Source organism: Acromyrmex echinatior, chromosome 5 (genome assembly GCF_024713525.1).
Source record: "Acromyrmex echinatior isolate Ae372 chromosome 5, ASM2471352v2, whole genome shotgun sequence".
In the NCBI taxonomy this organism is placed as follows: domain Eukaryota; kingdom Metazoa; phylum Arthropoda; class Insecta; order Hymenoptera; family Formicidae; genus Acromyrmex; species Acromyrmex echinatior.
Window position 1 is genome coordinate 7,591,490 of NC_141856.1, and position 13,490 is coordinate 7,604,979.

The 13,490-nt window shown below is 33.4% G+C and overlaps 2 protein-coding genes across 19 annotated transcripts in view; one reads left to right on the forward strand and one right to left on the reverse strand.

The window, feature by feature from the left end:
• Nucleotides 1-1,147: 1,147 nt before the first annotated feature.
• Nucleotides 1,148-6,553, reverse strand: LOC105149207 (RING finger and SPRY domain-containing protein 1). 6 transcript variants are annotated; one of them, XM_087406138.1, is made up of 12 exons: nucleotides 6,422-6,553; nucleotides 5,252-5,477; nucleotides 4,855-5,184; nucleotides 4,619-4,784; nucleotides 4,335-4,517; nucleotides 4,193-4,259; nucleotides 3,979-4,119; nucleotides 3,633-3,748; nucleotides 3,417-3,560; nucleotides 3,102-3,319; nucleotides 2,758-3,018; nucleotides 1,148-2,676 (listed from the first exon to the last, which is right to left on the reverse strand). In XM_087406138.1, the coding sequence occupies exons 3-12, from the start codon at nucleotides 5,073-5,075 to the stop codon at nucleotides 2,589-2,591; spliced, it is 1,605 nt and encodes a 534-aa protein (XP_087262264.1). In that variant the 5' UTR covers nucleotides 5,076-5,184; nucleotides 5,252-5,477; nucleotides 6,422-6,553; the 3' UTR covers nucleotides 1,148-2,588. The 6 variants fall into 6 exon arrangements, with proteins under 6 accessions (XP_087262264.1, XP_011059773.1, XP_011059774.1 ...); XM_011061471.2 differs by lacking the exon at nucleotides 6,422-6,553 and adding an exon at nucleotides 5,906-6,042; XM_011061472.2 differs by lacking the exon at nucleotides 6,422-6,553 and adding an exon at nucleotides 5,848-5,968.
• hiw (MYC binding protein highwire) overlaps nucleotides 6,003-13,490 on the forward strand; it is a 188,417-nt gene continuing 180,929 nt past the window's right edge. For 10 of the 13 annotated variants that reach the window (XM_087406126.1, XM_087406123.1, XM_087406127.1 and 7 more), the window contains exons 1-10: nucleotides 6,869-7,009; nucleotides 7,592-7,655; nucleotides 7,732-7,971; nucleotides 8,154-8,307; nucleotides 8,380-8,582; nucleotides 8,671-8,988; nucleotides 9,066-9,242; nucleotides 9,315-9,533; nucleotides 9,652-9,853; nucleotides 9,930-13,438. In XM_087406126.1, the coding sequence (XP_087262252.1) occupies nucleotides 6,915-7,009; nucleotides 7,592-7,655; nucleotides 7,732-7,971; nucleotides 8,154-8,307; nucleotides 8,380-8,582; nucleotides 8,671-8,988; nucleotides 9,066-9,242; nucleotides 9,315-9,533; nucleotides 9,652-9,853; nucleotides 9,930-13,438 (5,181 nt within the window). In that variant the 5' untranslated portion in view covers nucleotides 6,869-6,914. Of the gene's footprint in view, nucleotides 6,144-6,563; nucleotides 6,700-6,799; nucleotides 7,010-7,591; nucleotides 7,656-7,731; nucleotides 7,972-8,153; nucleotides 8,308-8,379; nucleotides 8,583-8,670; nucleotides 8,989-9,065; nucleotides 9,243-9,314; nucleotides 9,534-9,651; nucleotides 9,854-9,929; nucleotides 13,439-13,490 lie in introns of those variants that run through there. The other 3 variants (XM_087406122.1, XM_087406121.1, XM_011061481.2) reach the window with 3 other exon arrangements.

The window sequence follows — 13,490 nt, forward strand, 5'->3', positions numbered from 1 at the left end:
AAAATCGAAGCATAATTGGTATATTTTTTTCAAAGTTTAACATGTTGTAAATTTAAGTGCTTTTAATTACATTACCTTATAATTAATGGGTACGATTAATGTGATGCTGCAAATGCTTTGAAGCATTTTTTGAATGATTAATTCGTAAAATATTTTCTTTTAATTAGTTAACCAAATGCTTTAAAGCATTCATAGCAAAATTTTCGCACCTTACATCCTAAATTATATTCATTTTTATATATATAAATATGTATATAAAAGGAGCATAAATGATTTATAAAAAAATAGATATATAACTATATCTAATTTTTTATTTTCTATAAATTACGTAGAGAATAACTATTATATAAAGATAGATGTATAATAACATGGAATATCAAAAAAAATATCAAATCATTATATGTAAATATGATATGATGTTTTAAATGCAAATGTACGGTAATTCCGTCAAGTAAGATCCATGCAACCGTGTGTAGTATTACTTATTATATATAATGATTTTTTACTTATACAATGATAAATCTATTACGTGCAAATTAATTGAAATGTCATAGTAGTGATGGCGATCATCTTCTATTTTGGAGGAAATATTTCAGATGATTTGATTTTTTTGCATATAATGAGACATACGTTATTTTCCAGAAATTTAGAGGCTATTAACGCAGTTATGGATTGATTTTATGTGAAACTTGCTGTGATTAGAAATCATGTCAACACAGGTAATGTTCTCTCACATAGTTTCTTATAACACTATTTAATCTTATAATAATTATTTTAATGATATGCAATGGCATTTCAAACGAGTAGCAATGGTGACGTTTTTATATCTAAAATTATATTTTAATGATTTTGTTTTAATACAAACAAATCTTAATTACATGATTCAATTAATTTACAAATATCCACATAATGAAGTACAGGATACTTTTCAAGTTATACTATTAATTTATATAAGAAAGAACAAATAGAGAAACTTGTCAAAAAGTTTTGTAGAGCATTGTTATATCTAATTTTGATACTGAATAAAACGCATATACATTATTGCTAAAAAGAGTAGAGATCGTAAATGAGATATTTTTTGAATTACAACGTACATTTACTGTCAGAAATATCGGGTAGTATTTACATTAGAATAATGGGAGAGGTATTTTGATAACGAAAATAAAACTTTATAAAAAAATGTTTTGCAAAATACATGTATATGATAAAACATTAAATTTCTCATTATATCTTCCCAAGAATATAATATGTGTATGTGTGTGAATGTGGTGTGTTTAATATAATAATATATACTATTATTATTTCACAGTTCCTTAAAAGTAAATTTACATTATATCACTAGTTATAAATGTTCACTTATGCAACTTATCAAATATTTAAACAGTTCGAAGATATATAATCTGAACTTTTATATTTCTACTTATAATAAAGGAAATATATTTTCGAGTTAGTAAATAAATAATCTTTCAAATTTTATAATTCAGTCATAAGTTTCAAAGCGAAGATCTATAACACAATCAATAGAGTAATCATTGTATTCAATATCATGAAAACTACTAGTCAATATGACAAGTTATATTTGACTAATATATTTTTTGTGATAACAAATGAGGAACAGATTTTCAAAACGCATTTTATCCAAAATTCATCATTTTTAGAAAAGAGAAAGAAAACCACAAAAAAACTATGCGCCTTACAAAAAATAATAATATGCCAATCAGTAAGATGTGAAATATTCAATAAAATTGCTAAACAGTTGTTAAAAATATTGAAAAATACATTTTGTTGTCCCTAAAGAACATAATGTATTTCGAATATTAAGACTTTTGCAACATATAAATTAATGATATAGAAATGTTTTTAGAATATCATGGAATAACTTAAAATATGAGTCAACAATAAACACCATCTTTAACTTAAAAAATGAAATTTTGGAAATCTGCTTCTCAAATACATACGTAATCATAAATACGTAATCAAATACATACTTTTATCAAAAGTGCTTTATATAGAATTTGAGCTTTTAGTTTCTCTGATTTATGCTCGCCTTCTGATTTATAATTTTATCCAATTTATTATAATTTTCTTGCATTTGTTTAATTTTTTGTTCATTAATTATATTAATTATATAATATTAATTAATATATATAGCCATTTATAAATTATTTTAATTGTTTGAAGTTAATATTCATGAGAATCATGAAGATATCGTTTAAATCACAAAGTATCTTATTATAAATCTATATAGAAAAAGTATAGAGAAATATGGAAAAGTTTCAAGAAGAATGTTTTATCTTTGTAAAATACTTGTTTACGCAATATTTAATTTTTAAAATATAAACTTATTCAATCTTTGCAATGCACTATCACGGAATTCGTTTATCTATAACTAATTTGTAATTCTTTCTATTTATTAATGCTCTGCATTGCGTAGAGAAAAATACTATGTGACACATAATAATTGTATATATACGGCGTAAATAACTATCTATAATTATGATTATCTCGTGATATTTCATACATAAAAATTGTATAACAAAAAAGAAATGATGAAAGAATTCGTAAATGTTGATATGAAATGATCGATGTCATATGTTATCTGAGGCTACTTCTTCAATAGTAGCTCTACACATTGGGCATTCAATCAGTTGTTTTGAACACTTTTGGCAGAATCCTCTGTATAAGATAAATTATTATATATATTCTTGTAAAAAATTGTTGTTTCATGAAACTCGAATTTAAATACAATTGTATTACCTATGATTGCATGGCAATAACCTCACAGATGCCCTCTGATCGAAACATAATGTACAGGAATCTTCTCTAACACTGAGCCTTCGCAATTGATCCAGATATATGTGTCTAGGAAGTACAATCTTATCTTCTGGTTTCAATGTAGCATAATCGTTAAATTTCTGAAATTCTCGATCAGTAGGTGGGTATTTAAAAGGTACATGTCCAAAATTAAATAGGCATTGTTGGAATGACATGAAACTAGCCGCTGCAAAGAATCCAGACCTAAAAATAACCATATCATTAGAGGGTTTGTTTGGATATTCATGTAATAAAAAATCATTAAAAATATATATATATATATATACCTTACTGTTTTAAATACTTGAATACATGGTTTAAGTGGTATACCATTGATAGAGAATACTATTTCTAGTTTGTTTAAATCCAATAAGCAACCCAAGATGTCACCAGATTTCCAACATGGTCTGTCGTGAAATTTTTCACTTCGTGCATTATACCAAATCAGTCTGCGACAGCCATCGTAGGCCAAAGAAAATTCATCATCTCCTATACCATATCCCTCCTATTGAAACACGGCAATTTTTATGGAGCAATAATATTATATATACAATAGTTTTATAAATAAAAAATACTAAATATTCTCAAATATGGATATTTACATGATTTAAAAACGTGCTATCTTTTGTGGCCCATCCAATTTGCATAACTCCTGTAGTTATTATCAATGTTTCATAATACCATATTCCTGAATCTACTTGAAATGTACATCGTACACTTTCAAAGGAATATGCATCACATCGTGCCTAAAATATAATAATTTATTATTAATACAATATAATCTCCACTAGCAAGATATAGTACAACAGAATATCTACCTCCAAACCATTAGGTGATATTTTCAGGTACTCGCTTACATCTTTCGTATTTAACATTACATTAATACCAGTCACATCGACGGAGTCGTGGGAATATTTTCTACCTTCCATTAAGACTAAAAAAAAAATTGATAAAATACATCTTATTTTTATTTACTAAGGCCCGGTTGTACCAATGTTACTTCGATTTTAAGCGAGACTTAAAACTTTTTCTGTCTCTGTCTCTTTTTGGCTTTAAAACGAGACAGATAGAATTTCAAGTCTCGCTTAAAGTCAAAGTGATATTGGTGCAACAGGGCCTAAGTGGAGCAGATAAATGCGTTTAACAAAATTATATCATACTTACATAAGTTATCTAAACACCACTGTGCACAAAAACCAACTTGTCGACGAACGTAATGCATTTCTGTAATCCATTTTTCCAATTCTAATAACGGATTTTGTTTTTCTGCCATAAGACGTTTCTTAATTGTTACTTTATTTTCACCTGTTGTACATATAAACAATAATTAATCATAACAAAAGACAAAAGATTTATATTAATAAAATATTTTTTTTACTTGTCTGTGCAAACTTCTCTAGTGCTATCAAAGAATATAACATTACATAAGGCTCAACATCTTTTCGCTAAAAAAATAAAATTATATTAAAAATTATTGAATATTAATACGTCTAAACTTCAACATTAATTAAATAACATACTAGATTTGAAACTAGGTAATCTAAAGTAGCATCAGATAATATCGCAATACTACTAGGACCAGCAAGTTTCTCTGCAATACAACCAAGTACTACGCATATATTACGTTGCTGTGTAGTTGTAATTTGTATTTGTCCAAGTTTTTGAGGCAATTGAAACATGTGTGATAATCGTAGCACAGAATCCTACAAAACAAAATAAAAAGAGTTATCACTGCTGCTGCTTGTTTTTTTTTTTCAGTAAATTAAGATGCTGGTAATAATAAGAATTACAAATAAATTTCAACCTTTGAAGGTAAAGGGCAATCATCTAGTAATAATATTATAACCGAAGGACCCAATGGATTGTTCATTGGAATAACATTGACCATAGAACTAACTACTTGTATCCAACCATCTTCCTTGTCCGCAATAGCATTCAATTTTAACATTGCTGGCGGTGGTTCATGATCACTAAACATAAGCAATGCAAATAAGCATGTAGTCAGAAACCGATACGTTTCATACATCGTCAATTACTTACTTGTCCACCAGAGTATCAAGACTTCCAAGAGTCTCCAATACGAGTTTGTCAATGTGTGACGATGTAGGGAATTTAAAGGAAGAAGGTGCCGAATCGCTACACGAAACTATACTTATGTTTGGTTCCGGTATTATGGTATTCTGAGTTTCTGCATGATTGTTTCTGCCATATGTCTCAATGTCATATATCCCTGGAGTATCTTTACACAAACAATTGCCCATTCCCACTGGTTTATTAGAATTCCTTTAGCAAGTTATTGCCTATTGTTTAGGTTACATTTACAGAACAGTGATACATCAATCGTACTATCAAATCTTGCATCTGACCAGGCTGAAAGTAGAACTTGAATGATAAATGTCATTTAACAAAGTATTCATTTAAAAATCATGCCACTTACCAAAAAGATAATATCATGATAAGTCATATCCTTTTACCATGTGTTATAATGATAATATTATAAGCGTCTTTTATCTGCTTATCTGCATACATAACTCTAACATTACAATTTTATAACTAAATGCAAGTTAAACGCAACGTTATTTCTCGATTTAAGTCTTCTTAAAACTTGCCTCTTTCAACTGATAGACTATATTTAATCATAAATGCTCCCTTCGCTTTTTGATCTGTCACGATAGAAAATTAAACAGATTAGATAAAAAATGACATATTTTTTGTATACCAATATACATCACTACAGATGCTTTCTCGCAATTTTACGAAAAGATACAAATATGCATCTCGCGTGTCTCGATTTGAGAAATAATGGGATTGAGAAAATAAAATTTTTAGAATCACAAAACAACGCGTTTCAGCATCAGTCGAAAGTCAGGAAATCGAATTGAGAAACGTTGCCTTTGAGGTTATGTGCTTGTTATTCCACAAATAGCGATTTTACCATGTAGCACAAAAAGCGAGACATATACGCGTTTTATCGCGTTTGATAATACTCTATCGACTTCGCGTCACACAGTGACAAGTACTTTCGGCTCATACTTTGTAGATTTTACGAATGGCCCTCGTAATCTCGACGTGACACGTTATCGAATCGTACCGCAATTCTACCCATGCAGATTGTGCCGTATCGCATTTTGTTCGGTGCGAGACGCACGCGTACGGGATCACCGAAACCCCGAGAGATTCCGCGTGGATCGACAGCCTCTCAATGCCATTTCTCGTCGTAACAATTGCCGCTCGTCAACGTCGATAAATAAGTTGATCTCGCGCACTATGAGAAACAGCCGAATAGCCTTTTCTCATTCGAAGCAAATGGAAAAGACGAGTCGCTGACGGTACGTATAATATAATGTCAAGTATATGTGAAAGATTAAAATTTGCAAAAGCCGGTAAACTCGTGGATTTTAAATAAACTTTTGATTTTTTGCGAATAACAAAGTATTCAGAGCGATAAGATTTTATCGTATCATTGTTTTCATCTGCGGTTATAATATTCTTATAAACAAAAGTTTGATGCGTAGATATGTGTGACGTAAATAATAAATATTTATAGAATTCTACGTGAGGGACGCGCTCTACTGTGAAATGTTTCTCTCGGTTTTGCTAAACATACATATGACGTGTTCTCGTTCTCGTGCGGCAACTCGATGACATTTCACCGATTTCACATCTACGTGAAATATTCATCCGCCGCGACGCAAATGGTTAAGCGGTTTACAAAGTTCGCGCGGTTTCTTGCGTATTCGCTCGTTATCGCGCGCGATAATTCCGTTCGATTATCGAAGTCGCGAGTAGTCGCGGTCCGTTCTGGCACTGTTCAAGACGAACTTAACGGCGGAACGGAGCGAAGACGTCCTGTTTTTGAATATTGCGGTGGTTACGGCACGCAAAGTAAATCACTGGGGCCGTGCGGGACATTTCGAATCCGAGTCTCACGATCGTGCTCACCGTCGTCGTCGCGTCATCGCAGTACCCCTTTTTCTCTTTCCAGGATTCCCCGTAATACGTAACGTTATCACATGGGGAAGATGACCAGCGAGTGTCAACGATCAATAGCGATACGAAAATGACTTGGTGACTCATATGCTCAGAGTTTTGCGCGAACCATGGTGTCCGGGGACAACGAGAGGCTGCTACCTGAGCCTGAGAGCTACGCCAAGTGTTTTTACGATCTCTTCAAGAACATCGCCGAGGCGCAGAGGTGTGACGATAGTGTGACGTATAACCTCTCCCACGATTTGTTTACAATCCTGACGCCGTCGTAGATGACTTTGCCGCCAATCGGTTTTTTTTTGCCGCTCGATCACTCGACGTTTCCGTGAAATTGAGCAATTTGGTTCCCAAAAAAAAAAAATTTTTTTAATTGATACGGCGGCGTTAATTAAATTCATTCGCTTTGTAAACGTAGAACGTAACCTCAAATTTGTTATTAAAGAATAATTTGTTTCTCTATTCCTTTTTATTTCTTATCCGAATCTTTTTAATGACTTATTAATTTTGTTAAAAATATAGTAGGAATAGTTCTTATTCTACCTAAATAATAAAATTTTTAGTCACAGAATAATTTTCATTTAAATCTTTTTACAAATGGAATAATAAACAGAAATCTTTTTTTTGTGATACTTTGATTATTATAATTTAATTATATATTTGTTTATAATGAAATTTTATAACAATTTTATTATAATTAAAATAATATTGTGTATGCAGTACTATAAAAAATATATTTTATGCTCATTTTATGTATGTCAATTTAAATAAAAAACTTAATTAAATTTTCTAGGAATAAGGGAGAATGGAGGAAGTGTAAAAAAAATAAAACTCTTCGCAAACGAGATAAGAAAAAGGTATCGGAGATTAATAATTCTCTTGTCTCTTGTAATTTCTGAGATAAAACATGTGATATATTTTTTTATATTATAGATTGATTTAAATGGAGAATTAAATTATAATAATCCACCAGAGATAGAAACATCTTGTAATGCCTCAGCATTTGCTGTGTTTGCTAGCGTGAGAAATGCTATTTTAGAAAAGCATGCAAAATTGTCAACTGAAATTTATAGAGCATCCAATTGTAGCTCTCCACCACCAGACCTTAGTGATACTATAGATACAGAAAGCGATGATGAAGATAGAATATCAACTATACAAAATTTACCAAAGGTAAAAGCAACTTAAAAAATTCATGAATTTCTATATAATGTAATTTTGTTTTCATATCGTTGTGATATTCATTTGTTAAAAGTTTTTGTATACTGTAATTTTTATTTTTCTTTAATACATATAATTTGTAATATAATTTATCTATGATATACATATAGCTATAAATAATTTTTTAAATAAAGATTGTAGGTATTGGTTTAAGAAGTGTTTTTACATTAATGCGAGAGAGTAGAACAATCGATCCAATTTTATGTACAAAAGCACTGTCGGCTTTATTGGACGTTTTACAAGGGCAACTACCAGAAGGCCTCAAATCTGAACCAGATGATGTCATTGGTTTGTATTTTTAAATTATTGATTTTTTTAATTGACAAATTGACAAATTTTTAATAATTTACCTTTTTTTAGATCCATTATTTGATCTGTTACTGGATCTTGCAACTTCTCATGGTCCTGAATCAGCCGCTGCCAATGATGGCAGTCACTTGACAGCTGTTGCTTGTGCTTGTTTATTGAGTCTTGTAGTAGTCAGAGGAGATACTGGACGGCTATTGGCAGCAATAGCGGCTCTGCTTATGTCTCCTAGAGCGTTAGCAATACAAAATATTCAGGTATCTTACCATTGATATAATCATATTTGTTGCATAATAGTGATGTATATATTTTAATATTATATACTTTAATTTTTTTGCGTTTTAGATGCCATGTGTGTTAACGTCTCTGCAGAGAAGTGTTCACGCTGTGTTGTTAGGCAAACTCATGAGACCAGATTGGATTACATATGGCGTTCCCAAATGTTCCAAGATATATACCTCTATGCTTAAGTTACCAAATGAGATGAACAATATGGTATTGAATGAACGTAGTTTTGTAAGCGATGGAAAGTATTTATATCTGCATACATCTCGTGGTTTACTAAAAATTGGAAGTGGCCACAGTGGTACAATATGGGGACATATATACATACACAAAGCAGATTTTTATCCGACGGAAATAGGGTGGCTCGGTTATGCTAATGTTAGTTGCACGTAAATATTTATGAGTGTATTATTTAATAATGTGTGACTTATATGTAATAAAATTTTACTTTACAGAATTCATTATATTTTAAATGTGCACCTAGAAAACAGAGTGAATTATTAATTATTGATGCAGAAACGCTTATAGTAACAGGAATTGCTGTGTTAGAAGGAAAAGATTGGTCATCCTCTGTCATGTTCTCTGATGGCGAAAATTTAGGAATGATAACCGCTGGCAAAGATGTAACTAATGTAATTGTATATCTAAATATTGTTTTGTTATTTGATATATTTATTCAGTTTTTTTTTATCTTCTCTCAACAGGAAGGTTTCGTAGTACGTACGATAAATACACTGAGTAATCCTGTGACAGTTGCCTCTGAACTACCATTAAAATTGGCAAGAAAATGCGTAGATATATTTGGTTATGCAACATTTGATGAAGAACAAGCAATACATATTTTAAATCCGGGATGCGACGATGAAATTGCAATGGTTACAGCAGGAAAGGAATTTGGCTTACTTAAAACAGTGTCTGGTAAAGTAAGTATTATGTGAGAGCTATTTCAAGCTGTTATTATGATCGCTTAATATTTTATATATAAATATTTAACGCAATAACAATATAAATATTTGATTTTAAATTTAATATTTTTTGTAGTTATTATATAGTGGGAAAGGAACTTGCTTAGGCATGAAGAGCAATACCAGGCCTAATAGATGGTTAGAACTTACTTATGGTAAAGGTCCAAGGATTACACATTTTGCAGCAGGTCATGATGGTCAACATGTCGTTATGGTAATGGAAGATGGTTCTGTACTATTTGCTGGCACAGCTAGACGTGGGGAAGATGGAGATAGTAGTAAGTTTACTATAGATTACAGTAATATTGTAATTTATAATAACAAGACTGCTGTAACTATTTCTTTTATTTTAAGATAAAGCTCGTAGGCAACCAAAACCAGTAAAACCAAAGAAAATGGCAAAAGTGGAAGGTCAATTTATTGTGGATGTTGCTTGTAATAATGGATCTACTGCTTTAGTTACGAAAGATGGTTCTCTATTAATGTTTGGTAAAGATACGCTACATAGTGATCCTGTGACAGGGTTAGTTACCGATTTAAGGGACGTATGTATAATTCGCGTATCGTTAGGAAAGGCTCATGCCGCCGCGTTGACTAATAAAGGACATCTATATACATTCGGTATAAATAATAAGGGACAGTGTGGTCGTGATTCTACAACAGTGCATACCGTGAATAAAGAAATGTCAGTAGTTGCAATGGAAATGGGTACAGGGGAAGATGAATTGATAATAGCTGAAGAGGAGAATGTAGATCCTGCGGAAGATTGGGAAGAAACGAGAGGGATGTGTCCTCCAGGGCAACATCAATGGAGGCATCGCGTTTGTATGGTTTGCACGATATGCAGAGAATGTACCGGATATAGCATATCATGCCTGAGTAGTATACGTCCCGATCGGAATCCTGGTCAAGAATGTGGATGTGGCGAAGGAGACAGTGGATGTGCGGAATGTGGATGCTGTCGTACATGTGCAAGAAAGAGTTGCAGCAACGGCATATCAGGTTCCAACTTTCGAGAATATCTGCAGAGACGATTGGGTGAGATAAAGCAACGGCAAAGAAGCAAAGCAGGACCGAGTGCTGTTAAGTATGGAGTAAAAATTAAGAGCATGAATAATCAGCGTGCAGCTGGTCCTAGTATCGTGCAAAAGGGATTTCCGGAAAAAGTGGCATTGGGATTAGGAGTTAATCTCACAGTAGAGGAAGGTGTCGGTGGTAGCGATGTAGAGCGAGGGGATGCGGCAAGAATTGCCAGTATATCACCAGCCAGAGTTCCTATTCCTAGCGACAGTCCTGTGATCCAAGTGTCCTGTGGTTTGCATCATACGGTATTACTTTTGCAAAATGGAGAAGTGTATACATTCGGTAGTAACATATATGGTCAATTAGGTGTTGGAGATTTAGTAGCACACGCAGGACCGATTCAAGTTAAATTGCCAACTATTGCTACTCAAGTCGCTGCTGGTAGTAATCATACTGTTATACTCACATCAAAGGGCGAAGTTTACACATTTGGTGCATACCAAAAGGGACAACTCGGTATGAATTGGTGGAACGGTCAGAATGAATCTACAAACACTACTCAAGTGAATCGTCGTACTGATCGTTCTCAACCATGGCACAGCTTTCCAAATGTAGTACCAAATATTGGTCCTCGGTGGGGTAGACGAGCAACGTGGATTGGTGCCGCTGGAGATCAAACCTATGTTAAAATAGACGAAATAAATTCAATTAGTTTGACAAGAAGCACTGTTATGGCGAATAAAAATTGTATTATCTTGATACCCCATCAGAATGAGCACGCAAATTCTTTCAAGAGTCTCGTGATAAGCAAACGCGACGGAACGTGTAATAGTTACAGCGGTGTGGATCAAGTTGATTTCAGTAATTGCGCAGCATGTTTGGATCCTTTGTACAATGTTATTTGGACTTTCAATTCAGCGAATAATGAAATAAGCTTGTACAACATAATATCAACCGAAGCTAGAGCTATACCTGGTTTGGAAGCTTCTATACTCAATCCAGGTTTAGCGCTTCCGGTTGTTTCATCTTGTTTTCTAACGCGTTCTCAAGCCGCGATGCATTTATTAGCTTGCTTGGATACATTAACGCAAGCTCAAGATGAAAACTTATTGATAATTGAAGAAAGTGAATGTAATCAATCGATGCATAGCAAAGTTTATAGTCGTGAAGATTATGCTACTGTTAGCAGATTTGAAAGTCATGGAGGAGGATGGGGTTATTCAGCTCATTCGATCGAAGCAATTAGATTTATGCCTGACACGGACATTATATTGGGAGGCTATGGTTTGTTTGGTGGTCGAGGTGAATATACTGCGAAGATTAAACTATTTGATGTCGGGATTGATGGCGGAGACCAAGAGAACGATGGCGAACTTCTCGCAGAGACAGAAGAGATTCCGTACGAATGTGGTCCACGACAGAAATATTCGATATTATTTGACGAACCTATATCATTGCAAGCAAACAGATGGTACGTGGCATGGGCTAAAGTCGGTGGACCTTCCAGCGATTGCGGTTCTGGCGGACAAGGAATGGTCACAGCAGAAGATCAAGTCATGTTTTATTTTAAGTCTTCTAAAAGATCTAACAATGGCACTGATGTTAACGCCGGACAAATTCCACAATTATTATATCGTATTGTCACACCTGAAAATCAGACACCAAATAGGCAGAGAGACCAAATTGAACCTGTCTATGTTCTGAAGAGAGAATTCAGTAGGACTGTCACGAAGGAATGCTTTCAGTCCTTGATATCTCTCCTCCAATGGAGTTGGAACACATTGAAAGCAACACTGGCCGATATGGCCGTTCATATCGCATCGTCGACTCACGCGATGCTCGAAATGGAACGATTGGTGTACATAAGCAAAGCCAGTTTAAGACTGCTTAGAACATACACCAATGAAATCTATCCTAATTATGTCATTAAGAAGACTCCTCCTGAATCGGTGCGTTTGGCGGAATGTATAGGTGAAGTGCGAGCATTATTGCGTCAAATTTTATCTGATTCTTTACCGATTACTCTGAAAAGTAAAGGAAAGACACGATCTAACAAAAGTTCTAGTAATACTTTGGGGAATAAAATGACAAATAGCATATTAGACGAATGTCACAAAACGTTTGTAGCTTGTTATCATGCATTTTATCCTACCGCATATCTTAAATGGACTTCCTTATGTGAGTTGTTATCGGATATCGATAAAGAACAAGGTACGACCTCAAAAGATCGTCTTCTTTCGTCTGTACTGGCTTCTTTATGCAATTCGGCGATACGACTTAGATGTACGTTTCCAATCTTAAGCAACATCATGGACAATAGTGACAGCATAAAACGGCAGCTTAGCCCATCTGACAATGCAGGTTTACTTATGATGAATTCAACAGAAAGTCATCAGTATCCGATTTTAGTTGAGCAAATCAGTTACAAATCTCAAGTGGAAAGCTCTGGCAAGGAGATTTTGAATTGGTCGTTCCGTGAAGTACTCGATAGATTACTGGATCTGATATTAATACCAGTCAAAAGAAGTCTTTGTAGAGAAAAGACTCAGTCTCTGCCAGAATTGGTTCTTCATTGCTGTTATTTATTAGCGCGAGTTATCGCCGAATTGGCGGCACAATCGAGTGGAAATGAAGACGAATTGCAAGCAGCTTGCGGTAGACTCATGTATACAACACCTTCAAGATTTACGAGAACAAATCAGTCAAGATCATGGAATACGGGTAATGGTTCCCCAGATGCTATTTGCTTTTCCGTCGATAGGCCAGGCATTCTTATAGCCGGTGTTGGTATCTATGGAGGTGCGGGAGTATATGATTATGAATTGGAATTGTTAGATGATGTAAGTAATATATAAATATTCTATTATATTATTTTTGTAAATATTCTGTGAT